This window comes from Manis javanica, chromosome 16, assembly GCF_040802235.1.
Source record: "Manis javanica isolate MJ-LG chromosome 16, MJ_LKY, whole genome shotgun sequence".
Classification (NCBI taxonomy): domain Eukaryota; kingdom Metazoa; phylum Chordata; class Mammalia; order Pholidota; family Manidae; genus Manis; species Manis javanica.
In genome coordinates, this window is record NC_133171.1 from 44,598,419 (window position 1) to 44,625,964 (window position 27,546).

At 40.9% G+C, this 27,546-nt stretch overlaps 1 protein-coding gene across 1 annotated transcript; it reads right to left on the reverse strand.

The window, feature by feature from the left end:
- Nucleotides 1–2: 2 nt before the first annotated feature.
- Nucleotides 3–24,403, reverse strand: SPATS1 (spermatogenesis associated serine rich 1). The gene is given in 8 exon segments (XM_017678370.3): nucleotides 3–1,547; nucleotides 3,716–3,778; nucleotides 4,772–4,892; nucleotides 12,880–13,041; nucleotides 14,320–14,444; nucleotides 17,825–17,972; nucleotides 24,276–24,313; nucleotides 24,315–24,403. Coding segments are annotated over 8 exon segments (900 nt in total). The 5' UTR covers nucleotides 24,401–24,403; the 3' UTR covers nucleotides 3–1,390.
- Nucleotides 24,404–27,546: the final 3,143 nt, after the last annotated feature.

Here is a 27,546-nt window from a genome sequence, read left to right on the forward strand (position 1 = left end):
GATTGTTTATTGCAGATTTTAATGTATTCAAGAAAATCTGTTGGCAACCTCATTTTTTCCTTTCCTAATCTATTTGGTTTTATTTTCTTTTCTGGATTTTGCTGGGAACAAGGGCAAGAGAATTAGCACAGAAGTATGCCAGTGTCAGCCAGAGTCAGGCACTGTTGGTGGTCGCCACCACGTTCTCTGCTCGTTAGTCCAAAGGTACACAGAAAGCATGAACATACTATGTTCTAAGCCTGCTACACTCCCTTAGGTTCTGTCTGGAGACAATGTTTTGACGGGGAAGGAAAGTGTGTCTCACATCTTAGGCACTCAGTCTCAGCATGGGCTCCATTCTCTCTTCCCGCTGTAAGGTTTTGGGGAGAACAGACCAGCAGCGCTCATTAGCCAACCAGTGGGACCTCCTCCGTGGAGAAGGCAACTGGCTATGAATATGCTGAGAGGCATTTGGTTTGCCTGTTGAGAGTCACAGCCCAACCTTGTAGGGTTCGCTTTTGTCCCCACCTTTCCTTCCGAATGTTTGCTTCTTGCCTGATGAGACTGGTGCTCAGGGAGCTCACTCATCTTGCTTGACTGTGTAGACAAACAATACTGAGAATGGGAGTAGAGCTACAGGGGAAGAGTATTCATTCCCTAGTGAATATCCAACCTATGTTTTTCTGACACATACCAAGTGAAATTGAGAAAATCTCAAAAGGCATTTAAAAAAATGAGAATAGTTTCACCAAAAGTAATGAAAGCTCTGTAATGTCAACATTTTACCATTAATCAGAGGGCATCCTTAAAAAACTAAACTAAACTGAATTACATCAAATGTGAACTGTATATGTATAAATAGTGCTGTATCAGTGTTAAATTCCCTGCATTTGATATTTGTATGGTGATGTGTAGAGAATATCCTTGACCTCAACAGATACATACTGAAGTATATAGGTATGTGGGAGTAAAGTCTGCCTCTCACTCTCAAATAATTCAGGAAAATAATAATAGTAATAATATATGAGTGAGAGCACACATACAAATTTGGGCAAATGTTAACAACTGTAGCTCTGAAAGAAGGATATGTAGGTGTTTGTTCATTTCTGTATGTTTGAAAGTTTTCAAAATGTGAAGTTAAAAAAAATAAAGTACAGTCAGTGCATTCTGTGGGCCTGGTTCTGCTCAGAATTGTCTTGGAAAGTCCAAAGAACCTGTGGATAGAGGCATGGAGTTAAAGGTCGTGTGCCATTACAAGACTGACAGTTCTCCACCAACACACTCAGCTGATGACACAAAGCCATGACATCTGCCCAAGAGACCATCTCAGGCGAAGGACACCATCCACTCTGGAGCATCTTTGCCTTCTCTCCACTTCCAAGCCTCTCAAAAGATGTTGTTCTGAGCTTGTCTATAGTTTTAATGCTACTTTTTGAAGGTTCTTTAACCCACTAGCAGGGATTAAACTGTCTATCAAGGAGATTGCTGGCTGCCAGTTGTCAAGCTCCTCAACTTCTCTTATCTCATTCCTCAGTTTATTGGCCTTCTCCTTCACCCAGAAAGGCAAGCTGTAGGAAGAAAACAACACCCTGAGTTTGTTTGTCTGATGTAAAATTTACAAACACCCTCAGTGGATAAGGCATTACATTCTCTAAAAGTATGAAAATCCCAATTTAGGAGACCAGTATCAAAATAAAACACCATGTTAGTTGTTCACCATTTGCCCCAAACCCAGATCTTTTTCTGCCCTTCTCTGCCCAGGTAGCTGACACCTGCAGCCTGCATCACCCTGACCCCTCCCTGCCTCTACTCTGAGCTGGGCTTGCTAATGGAAGGCACCAAAAAAGGAGATCAGAGGGGGGAAGAGAGGTTGGGATATTTCTTACCTACCTCTTCTATTCCCATCCTACTTCTGGAGGTACCCCAATGCATTCTTCACTGCCACAGATCTTTTGAACAGACCTTCTCCTACCCACTGCTCTCTGAGCTATGATCCGTCTTCTTGCTTCTCAGGCTGAGTACCAGGAGCTGCCCACTGTTGGGAGCCCCTGGATGCTTCACCCTCCCATGTAGGTGGTCTCAACCTGCCCACACATCTGTTAACAGCCTTCATTAAACTGTCTTCAGAATCCCAGCTGCATGTGCCTTCTGTTTTCTGCTGGGACCTCAGCTAATGCAGACACCCAGCATCCTCCCAGGTCTGTTGAGATTTGAAAGGGCGTATGCTGGGCTGCACAGCACATGTTCCAAGAGGTGTCAGAAAGTGTGACTCCTGGGATGAGTCAGAGCAGGGAGATAAAGAATATTTTTATTTTTTGGCAGCTAGAATTTTCATACTTTAATGTATGCATTTTAGACAAATGCACCATGACTGTAGAAACCTTGATAAGCCTTCTGGGGGTAGGGAAGTCCTTGAAAGAAGGAAGAGGATTACCACATATGCAATAGGTGGGAGTCAAGGTTACCATTTAAAGCTGACAAACCAACAGAAGCCCAAGTAAGAGAAGTTGAAGGATGAAGAGCAATACAGAAAGATAGTGGCATAAAGAACCATGAGACTAAAAACACAAGTATTCCCAAACATCAAAAGAAATAATTTTTAACTTTTGTTGAAGCAATCAAAGAAAACAGTGCAAACCTCATGGAAAATATAACACACATTATAAATGGAACATAAAATATTATGAATTGAAATCAAATCTATCTGTCAAATCAATAAATGCAAATGGCCTTAATTCACCTATTAAAAATTTTCATTTTGGCTCACAAGGGGCAATTCTATGTCAAAAAGACTTAAAGTGATTCAAAAGTCTAAAAATAAAAGAATGAGCAAAGGTATATTAGTCAAATGCAAACAAAACAAGAGGTGTAATTTTAATATCTGGTAAGGTATAATATAGGACAAAAAACATTAAATGGGAAAAAGATATCTTTATAATGCTAATGGCTACAATTAACAATAAAAGTAGAAACATACTAATATTTGGACACTTCAACACACCAATTCTCAGTCCAAGCTAAGTCAAGTGGGCAAAAATGAATAAGGAAATGTAGGGACTAAACAGAGAATCAGTAAGATGTATCTCCTGGGTGTGTTTCTAACTTTGCATCTTGATGAAATAGAATACACTTTCAAATGCTTGTGAAGGGAGTCCCAAAACTGAGCATACATTAGGTCACAAGGAAAACTCTGATAAGCTCCATAAAGCAAAAAAATAAAAAGTGTTTTCCGATTCCAAATCCGTGATACAGAAAAAAGTGAATTACAGAATGAAAACAAAAATTCTTTAGTCAAAAGGAAAATACCAACGCAAACTGCAGACTTCTTTGAAAATAAAGATAATCTACATACCAAAGTGTATAATATAAGCAAAGCAGTGGTCAGCAGTACATTCATAACCTTTAATACAGTTACTAAGAAAAATTAAAGAATTAAAAATGAGTTAGCCATCCCATTTAAAAAATAGGAAAAGAACAAAAGTAAACCAAAATAAGCTGAAGGAAGAAATAATACAGAAGCAAAGACTTAATGCTTTAAAAACAGAGAAAGAAACAGAAAAAATATTTAAAGCTGTTGTCTTATCAAAAACCTCCATACAAACTGCCCGGCCCACCTGCTAGGATTCAAAAGGTCCCTATGTGTTGGGTGTCTATGAGCAACTCCATAGGAGAATATAATAAATAACTGATATTTTCATAAAGATAGGATAATATAAAACATCATGAGAGAACTCACTTGGGAATTTGTGGAAGAGACTCAAGTGGAATAAATGTATCACATTTCTTTTCATAAGACACTCTGAAAAACAGCAAAGGCAACCACAGAATTGGTCTGGCTTCTATAGCAAGGAGATCAATAAATCATTGTATTTAGTAAAATGTCTTATTTTCTGGCTTTAGTCATGTATAGGCTTCAGAACTGTACAGGCCATAATTCTTATTATTTCTTATCATTTTTAGTAAATAAGAATAAATCAAACATGACTAACTTTTAAAATAGTATTTTTAATGTAATACACCAACTATTTTTCTTTAAACCTCATGACCCTCCCTTCTCCTCAATCACTGTGGTCTAAGTCACTAACCAACAATCTGGCTTGGCAAGAAACTGAAAAGTCTTCATATCTGTGGTAGTAATAATAAGAACAAAATTAACAACCACTTTTCTTGTAGTCAGTGTCCTGTATATAATTTCAATAATACACTGTGGGGTAAAAGGCAGAATTTCCAGAATCTCCCACCTAGCCATAGCCATTTACATACCAATGGATGTTTCGGAGTCGCCAATGGATCAAGGGGCAAGAGGTGGAGAGAGAACGGCCATTCTCTCCTCCCCTCCGTACCTGGTATGTAATGTCTGGCATTTGCCAGTCACCGAGGACCTGGCCAGAGTTCCTCCCAGAAGGGGCCGGCGGGGAGGGGCTGGGTGCCGCTGCCAGAGGGGAAAGACAGAGCCGGGCCTGGCTATCAAATTTGAACAAGCTGTGAGCAATAAAAATGGTTTCTCCCAACCTGCCCTTCTTGCCTTACTTCGGCTTCACTGGATTTATAGGGGAATTTGTTCTGGGTGGGGAACCCCTCTTACTCCCGTAGCTGCTCACGTACGCACACTCATGTGCGCGCGCACGCACACACACGAACATACAGTAAGGAACTAGATAAGTACTTCTTTAGGAATTTTCACCAACCATGTCTTCTTGAGATCTACCCCTTGTAAAATATGATTCATATGAAGTAAAGAGAAATAATTCCTTGAAAGTTAAATAAGTAACCCTAGTATTAACATACTTACGTTGAAAAATTCACTGGTGGGAGAGTTGATCCTGCTTTGTGGAAGCCTTTACTCTGTTCTGGGTACATATATGGATTATCTCCTGGAGTTAACTTTGGTATTCCATTCCTGGGATCAATATCTATGAAAGATGTTTAAAAACAAAATCATATAAAGGGCTGAAGACAAGCCACAGATTTGCTGGAAGCATACTGTCATGTCAGGAAATAGGAAAAGTTAGTGTTTTATTATGAGATACATATAGGTTTCTTAATGTTTTGTTTTTAATTGTCTCACCTTGAGGAGGTGAAGATGAAAGTGTGAGCCTGTGTTTGGGATATTTTCTAAAAGGTGGTTATGACCACCTCACCCTGGAAAAGAAGGCTTACGTTTCAATGGGAACCTAATGTGAAAGGAGAATCATAGGTATCTGCAATGAGGAGCAAGAACTCTTCTTGAAATCTTTTCATTCCTGAGCATCTCAGAGTCCTATAAAGCTCTAGAAGTAATTGTAATCGAGGCTATGCCTCTCCAACTGGTCTAGGGAGGAAATCAGCTAATGGGAGTCCTGCTCCTCTTTCTGCTTCAAAGACTGGGGCCGTGTAGCAGTGGGAGGTAGGCTTCCTGGTGAAACGGAGTTAAGGGAAAGTCCTCTGCTGTTGAGCACACACTGCTTACTCAGCCAGGGCTCTGACACCCATCAGTCCCTTTGAATATCCCCCATCAACCAAGTAACTAATCACGTGATCCGGAAAGGAGTCAGCCTGGTACAGGCTGGTCATTTAAACCAGCACCTCTGACACCAGATGCATCTACTAAGAGAACAAACCCCGAGTGTGTGACTAAGCAGTCTAACGATCAGAAGCAGGGAGGCGTGGCTGGAGGCACAACCTTTCTCTGTGCACACACCCAATGAATGGGCCTCTTTTTCTTTTTAATGCCTATTTTTATACCACTCAATTCAACTGTACCCACAAGATGCAAGCCAAAAGGAGAATTAAGGGAGATTTATGATAAGCTATTTCCTACCTACCCAAATGCCAGTGGCTAATTCAGCGAGACTTTCTGCACAATAAGTAGAAGTCCTGACTTAGTGTAATAGTTAATATTTCACTTTTCTCTTTCAAAAGCCTTTTAAATGGCTAAGACTCTTCATCTGAACTTTTTATTAGCTCTTAAGCGCAGTGAAAAACATCAACTACACCCATATACTGAGGGCCTGCTTGGCTGGAAGGGGCTAGGTACTCAAAGCAACGAGAGCGGAGTGACCCTGTCTTTTGAATCCCAAACCAGGGCACCGACAATTGAAGGTCAGGTGTCAGCAAGAACTGGTGAAAAGGGTTTGGATTTTGGAGTCAGTCACGCCTGAGTACAAATCCACTCCTGCAATTTCTAATTCTGTGCCTTTGAGCCATTTATTTAACTTCCTAAGCATTGGAATCCTCATTTATAGGCTGTTTATTTCAAATGTCTACTTTGCAGAGTTATCATGAGTACTACATGAGAATAATCTGGACATACAGGCAGCACTCAAGAAATGGTAGTAGTTGTTATTATTTGAAATCAGGACTAGGCTAATACCACCCCCATCCCAATTTTTTTAAATTTGGAAAATACAATCACTATCTAAACTAAGGTACAAACCTTTCCCTAGGGAATCTTATCTAGTTGGGAAGATAAGACATGTATATAAGGAGATTAAATAATACTACATAAGGTGGTAAATACCATACACTACAGGGGGTGTGTCTAAAATCTTTAGCATACCTAAGAATCACCTAAGGAGCCTGTTTAAAATACAGCTTCCTGGGTCCCAGCCTAAGAAATTCTGTTTCAGGTCTAGAGTGGTTCCCAGAAACAGCATTTTATACAAACTCTCCAGTTGATTATGGTCTGAGGACAACACTTAGAAATAGACTACTGTAAAAGATCTCACAAGATAATGTGAGCAAGTAGAAAAAGAAACAATGGCTTGTGTGTAAATATAGGATATTACTCTTAGGGAAAAATCTCCCAAACACCTGTGAGATAATATGTTTGTTTAAGTTATTAGGTATAATATATGGTCTTGGTATAATTTCTGAATATATAACAAAAACAGTATCAGCCCAAACTGCTGGCCACTGTGTATCAATAGCTGATAGATCCATAGTATATACAATCAGTTTTGGTACTTATTTATGCCTGCAGACAAACCATCCAATCTCCTGAATATAAAGAGATTCAGGAGGTAAAAAAAATAGGATATACACATTAAAATCAAATAACACTATAGCATCTTACTACGCTGATGGACAGTGACTATAATGGGGTATCTGATGGGGACTTGATAATGGGGGCAATCTAGTATCCATAATGTTGCTCATGTAATTATATATTAATGATACCAAAACAAAAAATAAAATAACACTGTGAAGGAGCAAACTGTTCACCAGGTAAGATACTCTGCCCCACATTTCTCCACCGCAATGCAGGTAGTTAGAGCCATGTTCTAACCAATATGTTTTTGAGCAGAGATGATGTGTGGCACTTCCAAAAAGAAGCATTTAACAGTTGATGTGTGATCCTTCAATACTTTCTCTTTCTCCCACTATGGCAAATTTAGAAGCCACGTGTTGAGATAGAGAAGTCACAGGTTGAAAGCAAAAGGAATCCTTGAGACACTGCTTGGAAGGGAGCTGCCCTGGAAAGCTGCTAGATGTACTGTGGACTTTGCAAGAGAAAGATGTAAACTTTAATGGTTAAGTTGCTGAGATTTCATGCATTGTTGTTACTACAGCAGAATCCATCCTGTTCTGACTAATAAAATACACTATACCAAAGAAAGAGCTATGCAAGAAACAAATTATGTTTTCAGATATATTTCCCTACAACATGGTTGACAACATTTTATTCTTTCTTCTATGACAACAAATGAGGCCTTTAAGGAACTCCACCAACGGCCTGATCATAGCTGCTGGGTTAGAGTCAACCATTAATTAACTGCACTTTGGGCATTTTTTTACAATAGTAAATATGTTCAATTCCAGTTCAAAACAGAAGCTGGCTCACAGTCCCTGATACTGCCTCTCCATCTTGTCCAAGAAATAATGAGGGAGAAGAGAATTGCACAAAGGAAAAAGTGTCCAGTGTCAAGCTTAACAGCATCAAGTGCTGCAATAAGATCAAGGGAGAAAAGAAAGGGGAAAAGGACCATTGCATTTGATGTCTAAAGAAGTCATTGCACAATATCACCTAAGAAGAAATCACACTAGAACAAATCAGGCCTATAGTTACAACTGCCAACTTACAAGAAATACACAGGACAGAGGAACCTGCTAAATGACACCAAGGGATGTAATCAGTAAATTCTGACTATGACCTAGTTTCCTCACCAAATAACCTATTTTCCTCAAATGACCTAGTTTCCTCACCAAATAAATTACAAGAAAGAAAAGGGAAAAGACCTATATACTAAAAGAGACTTAAGAGACATTTTAACTAATTGCCAAGTATGGACCTTATCTGGGTCCTGATTCAAACAAACTATAAATATTTTCAGATTTTGGCATTTGTGATAAAATCTCAAATGGGATACTTGAGCATTGACTGAATTGGTGATATTAAGGAGTTACTGGTGTTTTAGTATATGAGAATGGTACCATGGTCCCATTAAAAAATAACAATCCCCTTGCAGGATACAAAATTCACACATAGATCTCTGTAGCTTTCCTATACACTAACAATGAACTAATAGAAAGAGAAATCAGGAAAACAATTCCATTCACAATAGCATCAAAAAGAATAAAATACCTAGGAATAAACCTAACCAAGGAAGTGAAAGACCTATACCCTGAAAACTACAAGACACTCTTAAGAGAAATTAAAGAGGTCACAAACAAATGGAAACTCATCCCATGCTCCTGGCTAGGAAGAATTAATATCATCAAAATGGCCATCCTGACCAAAGCAATATACAGATTCGATGCAATCCCTATCAAATTACCAACAGCATTCTTCAATGAACTGGAACAATTAGTTCAAAAATTCACATGGAACCATCAAAGACTCCGAATAGCCAACGCAATCCTGAGAAGGAAGAATAAAGTGGGGGGGATCTCGGTCCCCAACTTCAAGCTCTACTACAAAGCCACAGTAATCAAGACAATTTGGTACTGGCACAAGAACAGAGCCACAGACCAGCAGAACAGAATAGAGATTCCAGACATTAACCCAAACATATATGGCCAATTAATATTTGATAAAGGAGCCATGGTCATGCAATGGGGAAATGGCAGTCTCTTCAACAGATAATGCTGGCAAAACTGGACAGCTACATGTAAGAGAATGAAGCTGGATCACTGTTTAACCCCATACACAAAAGTAAACTCCAAATGGATCAGACCTGAATGTAAGTCATGAAACCATAAAACTCTTAGAAAAAAACATAGGCAAAAATCTCATGGACATAAACATGAGTGACTTCTTCATGAACATATCTCCCCGGGCAAGGAAAACAAAGGCAAAAATGAACAAGTGGAACTATATCAAGCTGAAAAGCTTCTGTACAGCAAAGGACACCATCAATAGAACAAAAAGGTATCCTACAGTATGGGAGAACATATTCATAAATGACAGATCCGATAAAGGATTGACATCCAAAATATATAAAGAGCTCACACGCCTCAACAAACAAAAAGCAAATAATCCAATTAAAAAATGGGCAGAGGAGCTGAACAGACAGTTCTCTAAAGAAGAAATCCAGATGGCCAACAGGCACATGAAAAGGTGCTCCACATTGCTAATCATCAGAGAAATGCAAATTAAAACCACAATGAGATATCACCTCACACCAGTAAGGATCACCATCATTGAAAAGACAAACAACAACAAATGTTAGCGAGGTTGTGGAGAAAGGGGAACCCTCCTACACTGCTGGTGGGAATGTATATTAGTTCAACCATTGTGGAAAGCAGTATGGAGGTTCCTCAGAATGCTCAAAATAGAAATACCATTTGACCCAGGAATTCCACTTCTAGGAATTTACCCTAAGAATGCAGCACTCCAGTTTGAAAAAGACAGATGCACCTCTATGTTTATCACTGCACTGTTTACAATAGCCAAGATATGGAAGCAACCTAAATGTCCATCAGTAGATGAATGGATAAAGAAGATGTGGTACATATACACAATGGAATATTATGCAGCCATAAGAAAAAAACAGATCCTACCATTTGCAACAACATGGATGGAGCTAGAGGGTATTATGCTCAGTGAAATAAGCCAAGCAGAGAAGGACAAGTACCAAATGATTTCACTCATCTGTGGAGTATAAGAACAAAGGAAAACTGAAGGAACAAAACAGCAGCAGAATCACAGAACCCAAGAATGGACTAATAGTTACCAAAGGGAAAGGGACTGGGGACGATGGGTGGGAAGGGAGGGATAAGGGTGGGGAAAAAGAAAGAGGGCATTACAATTAGCATGTATAGTGCGTGGGGGACACGGGAAGGGCTGCACAACACAGAGAAGACAAGTAGTGATTTTACAGCATCTTACTACGCAGATGGACAGTGACTGTGAAGGGGTATGTGGTGGGGACTTGGTGGAGGGGGGAACCTAGTAAACATAATGTTCTTTCTGTAATTGTAGATTAATGATACCAAAATAAATAAATAAATAAATAAAAAATAAAACAAAAATAAATAAATAAATAAAAAATAACAATCCTTATCTATTAGAGGTACATACTGATATATTTACCAATGAAATTATCTGATGTCTGGAACTTGCTTTAAAACAATCCCTCGGGGAGAAGGGTAGAGATAAAACAAGGTGAACCACATGTTGGCAACTAAAGCTGAGTAATGGGCACACCAGTGTACACTATGCTCTTCTCTCTACTTTGGCACATGCTTGAAAATGTCCCTAAACAAAGTCTTTCTTTTTAATAAAAGTAAAAGAGGAGTTACCACTGGAGTGGGAAAGGGAAAGATGTATTTCAGGGAGGGGCCTGTTGGAGGCTTCAAATATAAAGTTAATATTCTATTTCCCAAATGAAGTGAGAGGCATGCCAGTGTTTGGGACATATTATTCTATATATTCAATATGCATTTCATAAGTATACCTTTCCATTTTCTGAGTATTTATGAAAACCACAAAATGAAGGCAGGCAGGAAGGAAAAGGAATAATAAACATAAAATTCAAGATAATGCTTACTTTTGAGTCAGGAGGAAAGGGATGGGTTACGGTTAGAATTCGGTCATCGCAATCATCGCATTTACTTTTGACCTATGCTGGCAGTGGGCCCAGTTCTGGCCAGTGAGACATGGGTGCAAGGAGGTCTCCTAAGGACCTTCTGGGGAAACTTTTCCTTTCTTCTGAAAGGGGAAGGCAACAAAAGAGTTTCCTCTTTTTTCATGTCTTGCATGTAGACATGACACTTGGAACTGCAACAGTTGTAACCATAGATGACAAACATGAAAACAAAACCCAATAAATGAGCCAATATTTTTGTTGACAGCCCTGGGCAACCAGACCTTATAGACTACCTACGTTGCAAGGCTTCTTGTTAAGTATATAATAAATATCTAATAACTTAGGTCTCTGATGATTTGTTTTTTCTCTTACTTGCAGACAAGAGCATTCGTAAGTAATATACAGCTACACTAAGTCTCTTCTGGGTTTTGTTGTTTAAGATTTAAACCAGCTAATAAATCCTTCCTATTCTAGCCTATGGCTGCATCTCATTGGGAGTGGAAAGTAGGAGTACGCACAGTCGGCTTACTGATATCGAGGCTTTAGTGGAAGACTGGGTCCTGTGTCACTGTCTGCAAACCACACCAGTGTCTGCTGCTTGCCTTCGCTCTGTTACTCTCTGAAAGTTGACATCTATTTCTGTTGTCTGCTAAAATGCGTTAGCTAGTCTGACCCTCAGGAAGCCTTCCCCCTCCACAGTGCATCAGGTGAAACATAAGTTTATTCTCCTATGATCCCTGGCTCAGTGGTCCACAGGGCATCATACTGTGGCCTCCTGGCATCCCAGCTATGAGGCCTGTGCAGCTCCCCTGGCTTGCTCTCATTCCTTCTCTCTGTCCAACCTTCAGTCTTCCCAGAACACAGAAATGCAGCTATTCTTTCACATCACCTGGGTGGGTGAGACCCTGAGGCTGGCTTTCTGCCCATACAGTGCCCAGAGTCTACTGTCCTGCTCCCCTGCCCACAGTCAAGGCAGATGCCACTTCCCTCTGAGGCCCAAGGTCTTCCTGCAGCCAGATTCACATCCTGTCATTGACAAGATCTTGATCTCAGGAGTTGGGCAGGATGCAGGGCTCCTCAAAGTCCCCATATCAGTGATGACTCTCCTACCTCCTCTAGTCTAGCTTTTCTCTTCTCTACCCAAACAAAAGCCTTGGTTTCTAAAACTATTTGTCTCTGTTACAAGTTTAAAAATCTATTTTAAAACTCAGAAATGAGAGATTTCTATTTCTTTCTCTTTGTATTCCTGCTACAGCAATCCTATCCATCCTTGAAGCAATGGCTACCTCCTACACAGGTATTTCTGTAGAAAAGTATATTACAAATGGTCCGTGGGTAGTCAGCAGCTCTTTAGGGCCTTTCAGTCAATCTGTGACAGGCAGGTGAGAACTCCCCAAGTTCTCATCAAGGTACCAACTAAGGAGAATCGATGCACTCATCTCAACTGCCTCTAATTAAATAAGCTACGAAATAACAACATGCACTTCAGGCTAAGAATTATGGGATGTTTTCCTTGTGAAAAACAGAAAGTCCAATTTCAATGCATATGATGGGCAGCATCTAATTGAAGCATAAATTATTTTCTTTGGACTTCAGTATGGCTTCTATTAATAAGTAGCTGAGAGAATTTATCTGATGACTTAAATGTCACATTAGCATTTTATGAAATTCAGAGAAAAACAAAAAATGTGGATCAGCATATGTTATGAGTTTTTTGCCAGAAAGTGTAGTCTGCCAATGGTCCTCTTCACTTTCCTATCTTCCTGGCTGCACTAGGGTGGCATATAAACCCTGCAGGGCTGCCCCGAGCCATGGAATGCTGGGCCTGCAGGCTCAGGCTCAGTAGTATTTGGGGGCACTGCACAGTCAAGGTCCAGGAGGAAAACGTTACCATATTTCTTCCTCCCTAAGCTCTTCTCCACTGTCCTCTCTGACAGAGACCTCCTGTTGCCGAGGAAGAGCCCGTTAAAGAAGCACTGCTTTCCAACGTGGTAGGTGTGGATATTGCTGCTAAACCTCGGGTAAAATGTCCACTCAGGACGCTGCCCATCTTCTGCAAAACATCAAAAATCCTCCCATTAGCACCGCTCCCAGCCTCATAATGCAACTGGGAAGACAAGAAGTTGTGAAAACTCCCCAGACACATCAGCTGCATACACTTCATCAACATGTACAGTTCCTTGGTTCTATTCTACATCAGGGACTGTGATAACCTTGGTGGGAGTGGGCACAAAAGGAGAGGAAGTGGGGAGAAAGCTATCTAAGGGACCCCCTTTTTTCCCCTTTTATCCATCCTCCAAAAATAAAGCCAATTTTATGGTTGGAAGGGATGTATAGATGAGAAGTTCAGAGATGCTTTATACGTGTTTTACAAGCATCTGATCCAACCTTCACTGTGAGATTTGGGTAGAAAGAATAGAATGTCCTTCAACCAGGGAAGGGCTGGCCAGCCATGGCAACTTAACCAGACAGAACATGGGGATAGCAGCAGCGACGGTGCACGTGCACACTGCACAGACACTGGGAAGGGTAGACATGCCACTCTGGCCAAAAAGAAAGGCTGCCGTGAGACCTCAGGCAAGTTACTGGACCTCTCAGTGTCTTTTTTTCCTCATTTGATTCTTTGCCTGTAAAATTGCTAAAGTGAGTTTAAAGAAATTTTAAGAGACCCCCTAAGAGCTCTAGGGTTGCTTGAGAAACACTTGGGCTCTGTGGCGGCCAAGAAAGAAGGCAGGTGTTGCAGGCAGGCAAGTTTGGGCTCTAATCCCATCACTCTGCTTCCTAGCTGGGTGTACTTGCATGGGGACTGAATCTCTCCAAGCCTCAGTTTCTTTCTGTAAAATGAATAGGTCTATATTAGCCACAAAAATATGTGTATTGACACATAAAGAGGTCTAGGATCTATTTCTTTTGGATACTATTTTCTACTAGTGAAAATACGGTTGTATACTACAACCTATATATACATATGTATGTACATACAAGCACACATACATTTCAAAATTCTGGAAGAATAGACACCAAACTCTTCCCAGCTATGGGGCAAAATGCAGATATTGTTATGGAATATGGAGGAGGGGTTTCTACACTCTACTTTATACATTTCTTCATTATTTTAATACTTTGCTATGGGACTTTTATGGATTTTATATAAAGGTATTATATTTTTGAAAAACATATAACACTATGTCCCCAGCAGAGCTGTCATGAAAATGAAGATGAAGCATTCAAGTGCCTGGCATTTAGTGGCTCTTCAGTGAATGGGGCCCAGCAGGTAGACTTCTGAACCTGGGCACAGAGGCATGGGGAGGAGGCCGTATGATTTACTCACTTGTCTGCAACTTAAGCAGGCTGAATTCCACAGGATATTTATCCTTTTGGACTTCAGGCAATGAGGCTTCAGAGGAATGATCAGAATGTGAGGAAGAGGATTTCAGATCCAAATCTGCAGCAGGGCTAGAAAGCAAGCAGAAGGATTCAGTTTTACTATGTACTTAAATTGGTATGTGGAACCTGATCCTACATCTTACCCTAGAATTGCCCTCATGAGAACTAGGCCTGCCCCCTTCATAAACATCCAAGAGCATAAAATACATTCATTCACAATTTGAGGGGACTGAAACATATTCAAAAAAGATACATGCTTAAAAGCAGTTCAGCTGTTCTTCCCAAAGTAGAGTTACTATATAACCTAGCAATTCCACCCCTAGGGATATACCCAAAAGAATTGGAAAAAAAAAAAAAGACACAGAAAATACTTGGACATGAATGCTCACTGCAGCATTATTCATAATAGCCAAAAGATGGAAACAATCCAAACTGACAAATTAATGCATAAACAAAATGTGCTATTTATATACAATGGAATATTATTCAACCATAAAAAGGAACAGAGTTCTGAAACATGTTCCAACGTGGATGAAGCTTGTAAACATTATATTAAGTGAAAGAGGCCTGAAACACAAAAGGACAGATATTGTATGATTCCACTTACATGAAATATCTACAACAGGTAAATTCATAGAGACAGAAAATAGATTAGATTAATGGATTAGGGTGGGTTAGAATACCAGGGATTGGGGAAAGGGGAGAATGAAGAATTGTTGCTCAATGGGTGCAGTTTCTGTGAGGGGTGAGGAAAATGTTTTGAAAACAGTGGTGATGGTTGCAGAACATTGTGAGGATAATTAATACCCATGATTTGTACACTTAAAAATGTATAAAATGGCAAATGATATGTTATATATATCTTACCACAATTTTTTTAAAGGGGAGTGATTTACTGACAAGGCTACCACATAGGTGAACCTTGAAAACATTATGCAAAATGGAAGAAGGCAGACACAAAAGGCAGACACCAATCATGGACTGGTGATTTATATGAAATGTCCAGAATAGGCAAATCTATAGAGATAAAAAGTAAAGTAGGAGTTGTCTAGGCCTGGGAAGGTAGAGGACAGGGTGGGGTGACTGTTAAAGGGTACAGGCTTCTTTTAAGGGTGATGAAATGTTCTAAAATGGATTGTGGAAATGGTTGCACAGCTCTGAATATACTAAAAACCACTGAGTTGTCCATTTTAAATGGGCGAGTTGTATGGTATGTGAATTATGTTTCAATAAAACTATTATAAAAAAGAAATGCATGCTCAATAAAACCTTTAAATGGAAATAAAAAACCACTAAGTATAAAAAGAAAAGGAAGAAATAATCAAAAACATATCTACACTGAAATTGGTTATAATAACAGAGCATTATGTTCAGGGCTGAACTTCCTGGCAGTTAAAGAGACCTACAACGAACTATTGTGAGTTACTGAAGCAGAAAAAGCCACCACTTCTTGTTTAAGTGGCTTTGCATTGATAGATGGCCTTGGACAATGTTTTCAAGTATATTTATTTCAGTTATTTTAAGCATAGTTATCTGCTATCAAACCATAGAATCCTTTTTCCTAAAAGGACATTGCTCTTATATTTGAGTAGCTTCAAAGCAACTTCACGGTGCCCATCACATTTGCTCCCTGCTATCAGTCCTGTGATAGAAGTAGGACCAATATCACCATTTCCATTTGGAAAGGAAATGGACTTTCAAAGAAGTTAACAATAAAACACACCTAGATGGGGCCAGAACCCCATCTGCAGTCTAACTCTGGACAATGCTCCCTAAAAATCATAGTCCAATAACTCACAAGTTTTCTATAGCTTGATCTCTGGTTTTAAATAAACAGATGATGTTGGGGGAGGTCATCAAAAAGACGTGAGGGCCAGTGAGCTGGGCCCCAGCAATGGGGTGCTCCTCTTCCCCTCCTGTCCTTGGAATGTGGGTTCCGCTTGCCTTCCCAACTCCCAGAGGCCACCTCAGGGGCATTGCCTTGAGGTAGTGATGTGGTGTTGAGACCATCTGGATGGTATATATGACTGAACCCAGTTAAGGCCTCTATGTAAAGTTTTAAGATTTGGTGGGTGTGTGCAGAGATCTGCTTATCTTGGGGCCACCTAAAACAAGCCTCGAATGTAAGTTCCCTTGCTTAGTAACCTGCCACCCACACCAATCTGGAGGGGTCTGCCTCTTTCTTCAGTCTCTCCCTGCCCTCCTCATCTGGGGGCCAGTTTCAGATTATACCTGGGAAGCTCTTTCAACTTTCCTGGCAGGCAGGTAGAGCAAACAGGCAATAACGCAGAGCCCCTCCCCAGTTCAGAACATAGGATAATTATAACATTGAAGTGCAATGTCTCCTCTAAATCTTTTTTTTAAAGGCTTTGCTGAACAAACTGTGTAGCAAGGATAAATGAACCTTAGAAGTATCCACCTACTTTGTTTACTCAACAAACATTTATCTAAGTACATTTTGTGGCAGGCACTGTTCTAGACACTGAGAATCTAGTGTCTAGATCACAGTCCTTGCTCTCAGGAGCTTAGGGTCTAGGGGGAGAGGACAAGGACACGTAAACAGACAATTGCGCAGGAGTGGGTAAATGCAGAGTGGGAAAACGCAGGTCTTACCAAAGAGTAGTATAATATGATCTTAATTGTGTAAAATAAATATTATTTATATGCATAAGAAAGAGATTTTTTTCTCTTATACATATAAAAAAAATCAAAATGTCAGCATTGATTCTCTAAGAGGTGGGATAAAAAGTAGATTAGGGGTTGTCTAGGCTTGGGAAGGCAGAGGACAGGGTGGAGTGGTTTTTATTTTAATACTGTTTTTCTATTTTCAAAATTTCTACAATGAACTTAAATTACTTTCATCGTAACAAAAATTATAAAATATATACACAGAGAAAAGTACATAAAACACAAATGCAATTTTACAAATAATTGTAAAACTAATATCCAGGACAAGAAACAAAATATTGCCAGGCCTGCTCCCCAGAAACCACATCTGTGTGTCCCTTCCCAGGAGAGGTCACCACTGCTCTGACTCTGACTCTTACGGTAATCATTTCTTTGCTTTTCTTTATGATTTATCCCCATGTATGTATGTATTCCAAAAGTATATAGCTTAGTTCCACTGGATTTTGAATTTCATAACAGCAAGCATTCATACAGCACCTGTGTGCCAAGGGAGGCTTCTAACCACTTTACATGTATTGACTCATTTAATCCTGAGAACAATCCTATGAGCCATTATCCCCATTTTACAAATAAGAAAACAGGTTCAGGGAGGTGAAGCAATCTGCCCAAGTTCACACAGATACTAACTGGCAGAGATGGTACTTGAACCCAAATAGCCTGGCTCCCGTATCCAAATGCTACCTCCCATACTGTTAGCTTCTTGGTCAGAATTTCCCCCCAACATTTATTGGACTCTCTTCATTCATTGGACTCTCACTTACTCTAGGTGAACAGATATTCTGCAGAGGTCTGGAGACTCACTGGCACTTAGACCTGCTTTGACAGAAGATAACGGACTGATCTTTTTGCTAGAGGATGTTGTATCGGCAAAGCATGCCTTAGATTCCAGAAAATCACTGTGTTCAGTACCTGTAACACATAGATAGTGCCATTTGATTATATTAATAAAAAAACCTTCCACTCCATCTTGTTCCCAGATTATAATTAATTAAATAAAAAACAACGAACATTTGTTGAGCATTTATTGTATATTGGGAATTATGTTAACATCTTAAATACATAATCCCACTTAATTCCTACAACAACCCACAGACACCAGTATTACTTAATCTCCCATTTTTCAGATGAGGAAATTGAAGTTCAGAAGGTTAAGCAACTTGCCTAAGATCACACGGAAAATAAACATTTAGGCCCAGACTTGATCACAGTTCTTGTGACTCTAAAGTCTAAAATCCTAACTACTATGCGAGACTGCTGCCCCTCCAGAGTTTGCCTACTCGGAATTCAATGGAAGAGATAACATCTGAATCAAGATGTCGATCACTGGACATTGAATTGAGCAGACTCAATACAATTTTCCAAAGGATTTGTTCATAGAAAGACTCATGAAGAGCCTGAGGAACTGCTCTCAGAAATTCGCATGGGCTCCCCTCACGCTGCAGTGTCGTCATTTATTTCTATACATGTTTCCCCCACCAGACTGTCCTATTCATCTTGGTAGCACCCAGAATAGTACCTGGCACAAAGCAGATGCTCACCTAACCGAGCAAATACATGTAAAAGAATTATAACTCCCCAATCACGCACAATTACAGCCTAGGGAGCCCTGAAAGGCAGGGCTGTCAGGTAGGTTGTTGTCTTCCCTGTGCTGCACAGTCACTGTCTCATGGAAGTGCATTTGTACCCTCATCATTTTGTATAGGTGTGTGCCTTGCCTCTACTTTGAAAAAAATGTCAGATGAATGGATATTGCATTTCTTCAGAAATAATATCATACAGCATAAAAGTTTAATAATACCATGTACCCTCTGGTTACAAGAAAACTACAAAAAATAAGAGTCAGACTTCTCTGACTCTCCAGTACATATGTAGCCTGACCTTTTTAGCCTGACCACTCTCCCACCTACATCGTGCCACACGTATAAATGGTATATACCACGTACCACCTGCAAATTCCACCATCTATCCATGGCATTGCTACTCAAGACAATTTTTGTTCATTTCGTATTAACTCCCACTCAAATTCATACCGTACTCTACTGCTCTTGTCAATCCCAAACCTACCACCAAAACCTTTACTCTGAAGACTTTGTCCCTGACTCTACCTACTTTCAAGGCCAGCTGAGCTACTTCCTTTCACAGTTCCCCCTATTCTGAGGTTTCTCAGGTTGTGACATAGGGACCATCTGTATCAGAATTACCTGGAACCCTATTAAAAATAAAGCTTCCCAAGTCCCATCACAGACCCATTGAATCAGAATCTAAGTAAGGTCTGGGAACCTGCATTTTGAACAAGTTCTCCTTTCCTGTGGCTCCTGGCCTCACATTTGGCAGTGATTCTCCTCCTCTTTAAGTCTAGCTCCATCACTGCACCGCATTCCACCCTGCGCCCTTCCTGATTCCCATCTGCACAGAATTCCCAGAATGCACAGGTTGTGAGAACCCCCTCAGGGCACATGTTCAGCCTGCAGTTTCCAGGGCTCTGACCCAGACCAACAGGGGAAGACCTGGGAGTCGCTGTGTTTAAGAAGCACCTCAGATGAGTTTCAGAGCCAGCCAAGTGTGGGAAGAGCTGTTCTGGAATACGCTGCAGAGCCTAGAGCAACCCCAAGTACCGTGAGGATCACCTGGGTGCTTGAGGTGTGAGTAGTTGGTGTGGAATGAGCCCAGTGGAGGGGCCAAAACAAGGATCAGAGCTGTGAACAGGGGAGCACAGGTCCCCAGCAGCCAAAGGAGTAACCACCCACATACTGAACCAGCAAAGCAGTGTCAACAAATACAACATAGACCACACTCTCTCACCACAGGGCAATACAATTAGAAAGCAATAGTAAAAAAACAACCAAAAAAACATCCATAAGCTTGGAAAGTCAAACCACACTTCTAAATATTTCATATACAAGAAGAAATCCTAATGGAAATTATGAGATGTTTAATGATCAATGACAAAGTACTGTATTTCAAAACCTGTGGGATTCCACCAAAGCAGTAATTAGAAACTGGAGCCTTAAATGCATGCACTATATTTCACTGAACAGAAGACACCATCAGTTATAATAACATTATTATTTTATGTACCACAAAGAACAAAGGCGGCCAATTAATATTACACAATGCTTTATCACTTAGAAATTTTATTTTATACTTACTGGAGCACTCTTTTAGACTTACTTAGATACAAATTTTAGTCACATGTCATTCATTTGCATATAAGCAAGGAAGATATAAGCAAAATGAGTGGTTAGGGTATTCTTAAACCTACTCACATTCCAAAGTCTGATTATTGAATCATTTTAACCTCACTCACTAATATCTGCATTTCCCACCTCAGAACAAGAACTCAACAGGAAGAGTCAAGAAGAACACAGATAAGGCAGCATTCCTGAAATGAGTGCGCCCCTACTGCCTCTGGAATTTTCTTCAAAGCACAGACACACCTTCTGCATTATTCTGTGCTCATATAGCAAAGTTTATGACAACTACTTCACATCTGCAGCTGGGCCCATAGCACTGGTTAGACCAACCCAACTTCAGAGACGCAAACTGTGAAAAATGTCCATCTTAGAGTCAACAGGTTTTAGTGCTAATAAAGATTCCTAAACTAATGAACTAAGCTTACAATTTAATGAATAAGGGAAAAAATATATACCCCAAAAATGACGGGGAAGGAACTGATCAAATAAAAGCAGAAATGAATAAAATAAAGAAGACTATGGCTTCATGGAAAAACTAATAGTGTAGATAAGCAAAGTTCAAGAAAAAAATTTTTAAACACAAGAAAGCAGCATTAGGCATGAAAAAGAAGTCAAATTTACAAATAAAATAGAAATGTCCAGCAACTCACTTAAGGTTACAGAGCTATGGAGTATAATTTATAAAATGTACTTTAATATTACAATAATCAAGATGGTACTAATACAAAACCTAACAGATAAATCAATAGAACAAAACACAAAATGCAGATAGAATAAAATTTTATATGATGAGTGACATTTTTATGTCACTGAAGAAAGGTTGAATTATTTAAAAAAATACTGCTGGAACAACTAATTAACCATTTGGAATGAAAATAAAATTAATTGGGAATTTCTCTTTTCCCAGATAAATTACTCAGAAATTACAGAGTTGAATGTGAAACTTAGAAAGATGTGCCTGAAAAAAATGTTGGGGGAATTTTCATATAATCTTAGAGCAAGGAAGTTATTTCTAAGAAAGTTATCAAATACAGGCAAAATGAAGGAAAAGATGTATGGATTTCAATACATATGCATTTAGAACTTCCATAGCAAACTATAAATTGAGGGAAATTTATAATACACATAATAAGAAAATGAGCTAGTAGTCATTACAAATTATGAGTTTTATAAATTTATAAGATTGAAACAAATACCCAAGGAGAAAAAAAAAATGGGCAAAAGACATGATTAGGTAATTCATTTACAAAACACCACACACACATACAAATAGCCAATATACATTTTGTAAAAAAAGTTCTTCCTTCCTAATAATCAAAGAGCTGAATTTAAAACAAGATACTACTTTTGCTATCCGTTTGCAAATACCCAACATTAGCACGGGTTGGAGGAATGGCATTTTTGCACACTGCTGTTGGAAATGTCTCCATTTTACTGAAGAGCAACTTGGCCATATGTGTCCTTCAAAGTCTATGAGAAGGGCAATTTTGATCCAGTAGTTCTATGTCTAGAAATGTGTACAAAAAAATGTATTAAGTTTATATCTAAGGATGTAGAAAGGAACCACACATGCAGAGAAGAAATAAAATCAAGGGCAGAGATATCTTCTAGGTTAATACTCACAGGTAAGTTTCGAGTTACTTATTACAGCATTTACTTATGATAATTTTTGCCATAGGTTTTTAACAGCAACTGCCTTTTCATAGCATGTAAACATTTGTATACAAAAAATTGTATATTTGCCACTAGAGAATTTGAAAGTTCACCAAAGCAAGAATTGGTTGCTATGAACGGTATTAGAAGGGGCCCCTTCACAAGGTTTTTGTTTTGTTTTTTTAATTTTAGGGGCAAATTAAATGTATTACATAACCCTCAGCAGCCAGCAGTGAATCACATCTGCAAATTTAGCATACTTCCTTGTTTGCTTAAGAAGTTTTGTGTTGGCAACACTGTAGAAAGTGGCCTGCGGCTGCTGTAACAGAAAAGGTTGTCTGACCAGCAGGGACAGGAAGAGCTAAACTGGCAAATGGCACATTTAGTCTCTGCTGAACTGGCAAACTGATCTTCCTAGAGTTAACCAACTACAGGATCTTGCTAGAATTAACGCAGCTCAAACACAACCTGGAGACACTTAAACATGGCTTGCAACTGCCTCTCTACATCTCCACAGGTAGAAGAGTGCTGCAATTGCAGGTCTGAATCATCCTCTTCCAATACTGATGCTCCCATTGTATAGAGTAACATCAGTTACTTTAAGCAAGTCAATTACTTCTTGGTGTCCAACTCCACTGCCTGCCCCATCTCTCTACCTAGCTCACTAGGCTGTTGTGAGGCACAATCCTTCTTGTAAGGGTCACCATTTTTATCATAATTGTTATTCAAATATCCAGTAAGACATAAGATAGGACATTCTAGCAAATTGATGAAAACACTGTGAGGTAAGGAAAGATGATCCAACTAAAAGGACCAAGAGAAGATTCTGGTGACTAGGAAGGAATTCAGGGAAAAGGAAAAGGAGAGTTGAGAACAAAGTCTGTTTCTTCTGTACTATCTGCGGAATTCACAATAATTATTTCTAGTTCTTTAGGCAAGAATAGCACCTTACATAAGCAAGGCACTTTCACACCCATGTCATCTCAGCTGATTTATACAATAGCACCGTCTGGCTGGTGGGGAGAAAATAATGCATCAAGCCAAGGTAGCTTAATATGGATAACCTTTAACCAGTTTCCCCCTCTTGCTTATCTGCTCAAACACCCAACCTAAGGATCTAGGACAGTGGTTTTTAACCCTTTTTTGGATCACAGACTCCCCAAAGAGGCAATAAAAGCAACGAGTTCGCTCTGCTGGAAAAATGCATCTACACCCATGATCGTGCATTCATCTTCAACTATTTCCTGGTGCCCCTTCCCTCCTGAAACCCACAGACTCCACGTTAAACTGAGCTTAAGCGTGGTCTCCTGAGTGGACACACCCATCGAGCAGAAAAAGAAGCCATGGATCTTTGGGTAACGTGGTCAGAGGACCTCAGGGGTTGTCATTATTCTGATACCCCTAAACATGGAGAAACATGAAACCCCTCTATCCCACCCTTAAAAGAGCTAATCTCTCCTTCACTCCAGGTTAATCTAGAAACTGCAGAAAGGTCTGGAGCTTCAGTTAAAATCCCAAAACTGTTTTCTCTTTGCTGATCAAGCCACATGAGGCACTTTATGATTCTAACTCCTGCTTTACTGGCACCCACTTGTAGACTGGTGATAAATCATACCTCCCTCCTCTCCCTACACTTATGAAGAATGAGATGGCAGACCCAGAACAGAGAAAACCAGGCACCAAGCTAAGATCTGATGGAGCAGAGATGGAACATTCTATATTTTCTTTTGGTAGTGCACAGACCACTCACCTGTAACAGTTAGAAGTCCATGAGGGCATATACTCACTTAGAGGTTTTCTGAGAGACTGACTGTTCTGCTCGGTGACACTCTAAATGAAAATGTACTACCAAACATCCTCTCAGCCTTAAAAACCAATTATAGAGCTACTATCCATTATTTAATTTAAACTTATCCTTAAAGTGTTCATAATTTCCACCTGAGCTATCCCATCCAATAAACAGTGCCACAAATTCACTAATACATGAGCAAAGAGGGGAAAAAAATGACAAGGCATGGACTTTGGAGGCCAAAGACTTGTGTCAAATCCCAGCTTCATCATTTACTGCCTAAAGCACTGGGCAGTTCAAACCTCTGGCTCCCTGTACTCATTTGTAACATGAGTTGTGAGATCCGTAGGCTGGGAAGACCTCCAAGGAGGTGATTTATGAGAATCTGTGCTTTGAACCGCTCTCCACCTTATCAGTTCTTGGTTTCATATAGACATAAGCTACTATTCAAGTAGTTCTTTTACTATGCCAGCAAACTAGCCTTCTTTTAAACTACAGATAGTGCCTCCTGGCTCCGGTGTACTTGGATATGACCACCTAATCCACACCCAGCCCTCCCGGTTTCTTAAACTCAACTGTATTTCCTCTCCACCTTCATCATGCCAGTCTCCTGTCTCGTGAACCTTCTCCAGCTCTCTGCAGCAGGTCGTTCTGGAGTTTGGTGGGAGATGACAGCCCTGTGGGCTCTGTCGAGTGTACATGGACTCACCTATGCACGCGTTGATTTTAAATATTACAGGCGACCCAGAGACAAAGGAAAGACCTTTGTAAGAACGTCATCAATCAGAGCAAATAAAATGCACAAGCCATTGAAAGTCATGAAGGCTGGCCTCTGAATTAGAGCCTCCCTCCCTCCCTCTACCGCGCGTGTCTTGGTGTAAGCTCCCCCCACCCATCATCCTCGGCGGTAGGTTTTCGCCTCCGAGCCTGAGCAGGGCTCACTGCCCCTCCACCCGAGGTCCTTTCTCCCTTTCCACCTCTGGGTCTTCCGCCCGCTTCCCCCAGGGGAGGCCTCCAGGGAGGAGGCTGCAAGATGAACGCACCAACTAGCAGCCGAACTGCCGGCGGCCGGGCCGAAGAAACAAGAGCTAAGGGCGAAGGGACGCGGCCGCCGCCAGCTCCCCGGCGGAGGCGCGTTCCGGAGTTGCCCGGACACCCGCCCCGGCAACGCGCAGCCGCGCAGCCTCCCCCTCTGCAAGTGCTTCATAGACGGTCTCCACAGAGAGACAGACGCTCCAGCCGTGGTGGGAGTCCTAAGCAAGGACCACTGGAAAAGTTACTCAGTTTCTGGATTTTTTTTAGTAATTTTTGTGGTTCTTCTCCAGGCAATTTTCCTAATTGAAACTGTAGCCTCTGGAAGCAAAAGCTGCAGATGCCCTCTTATAATTGGCATAGATCAGACAAGATCACCTGCCACTTACAGACCGTGTTTTCTGGGCCAGGCGTCCTGGTAGACGTTATCTTCCTTAAGCAGCCAGCTGCACTTTTCAAAATAGAATGCTGATTTGAGCAAAAGCTTCTTCAAGGTCACCCGAAAAAGCTAAGATTCATTTCCAAGTTTCTCACTCCAAATCTACGACTCTTTCCCTCATACTAACTTGAATTTCTCTTACTAATCTTTTCCAGCTCCAAGTCTAGTTTAAGTCCCTCAGTTCAAATTCAGATCTAATTTCTCCCTTGGTGAACTGAAAAAAAAACAAAACAACAATAAAATAAAATAAATCTAGATCCTGTTTTTACTTTTAATAACAATATTTTACTGATTAAAAAAGAAATAAGTGCTCATTGTAGAAATCTTGGACATATGAGAAAGTAGTGTTAATAGCCATAGTCCACAATAAACCAGATAACCCCTTGGATATCTATTGCTGTAAAACAAATCACCCCAAACTCTGACTTTAAGCAACAACTGTATTATCTCCTTATTCTGGGGGCTGCCTGGGCTGATCCAGGCTGCTTATGCTTGGCGTCTCTCATGTGGTGGCAGTCAGAAGGTGGCTGGAGCTTCCTTATTCATAAGTCTGATGACTTGTGTTGGTCTCAGCTGGGACTTTGGGCAAATCACCTATAAATGGTTTTTCTATGTGCTTCCTCACAATGTGGCATCTGGGTTCCCAGTAGGAGCTTCCCAGGAAGACCAGGCTGAGGCTGTAGCATCTCCGTAGTCACAGATGCAGGGAGAGGGAACTTCAACCACATCTCTCCATGGGAGAATCAAGGTCATATAGTAGGAAGAACCTGGGGGAGGGGGGATCTTGTAGAAAATACAACCTGCCACACCACTATAGGACTATATAGGGGCGATTTCCATCCTGTCCTTTTTCTATGCACATCTGTGTTAACATAATTGGAACTAAACTTCATATAAAACTTCCTATTAGGTTTTTTTAAATTGAACATTATATCCTGGGCAATTCCTCTTATTAAAAAAAAACACATTTTATCTGTTTAATTATCCTATGGTAGAAGAGGTAACAACTTTGTAATAGAAACGTTAGATGGGTACCAGCTTAGTTATTAATGGCCTGACCCAAGATGCTGCAGTCCTGGAGGGCAGAGATTTTTGCCTGTTTTGTTCACTGCTAGGCTATACATCAAGCATCTAGCACAGTGCCTGGCATATACAGGTGCTTAATAACCATTTGCTTAATGAGTGACTAAATGGATGGATGGACATTAAAATGGCCTGAGCTGAGACCCTCCTGTCCTATTTGCATTCTCCCAGAAGGAAAGAGACCAGATCCCTAAGAGACCAGGAAACTGCACCACCAGATTTCAAGGCATGAAGAACTACCTGCTGGTCCTGAGATTGCAGGGAGGTGGGTGAATTCCAGAGCAGAAACTCTCTCATCTTCCATGAGGCCGGGAACTGCTTTCATAAGCCTTCCATTTACTCTGTAGCTTCAAAACCTCCCGGGCCACTTTGCCTTCATCCCCTGGGCAAGTTTTATATGCCTCCTGCATAAGGCTCAGAGGTTTGGCGGAGCACCGGAGCCACCTAAGGGGTCTCTAAGTGGCGGAGCTCCAGCTCACTGGGGGTTAGTTCTGGAAGCGCCCCGGCCCAGCAACCCGGGCAGCCAGGGTTGGGCAGCAGAGATGAGGGTGGGGGTGCTGGATGCATCCAGAAGCCCGAGGCCTCCTGAAGCTCCCAGAAAATCCTGCCGGTACAGCCCAGAGGGCAAGCACCCGCGAGCAAGAAGAGCTTGCCAGAGGGCTTGGTGCTGGTGGCTGTGTGCCCCAAACCAAGGCTGGCCTGGAGGTCACCGCAGAGCCTGCATGGGAGCAAAGGGACCTGACGCTACAGTGGGACCAGTCCAGGGCCCCTGAGGTCAACTCGACCTTGTCTCTGAGCTTTAGGGCCCTCCTTGCAGCTCTACAGTATGGGATCCTTGCTGAGCCCTGAGTGGGAGTCTGAATTAGCTGCCAGGGAACCTGGGACTCCAAGGCCACCACTAGTACGTACAAGATTTACATGCCTACGTATCGCATTGAAATATATGAAATTGCTGTTTTTATGTATCAAAAAAGTTGCATATCAGCAATTTCATGATTTAGCCTAAATGTAAAAAGCATAGGCTTCTAGCTGGTTCCGTGGCAAGGTCAGAAGAAGGCGGGCTAGTCTTTAGATTCCATTGTCCCCCTCCGGCCTGCAGGGCTCCACTTCGGTTCTCTGACTGAGAACTGGGCTTTGAGAAGGGACAACAGACAGGAGGCAGGGTGGTGGAAGCAGGTGGCTGGGGCCGGATGTTGCAGGCACAGGTTAGGGAGGGTCCATTCTAAAGAGCTGGGATGCCTCCTGCCGCCCCAGACCCTTGAGAGCAGATGGGACAGCGCTAAAAATTAGGTG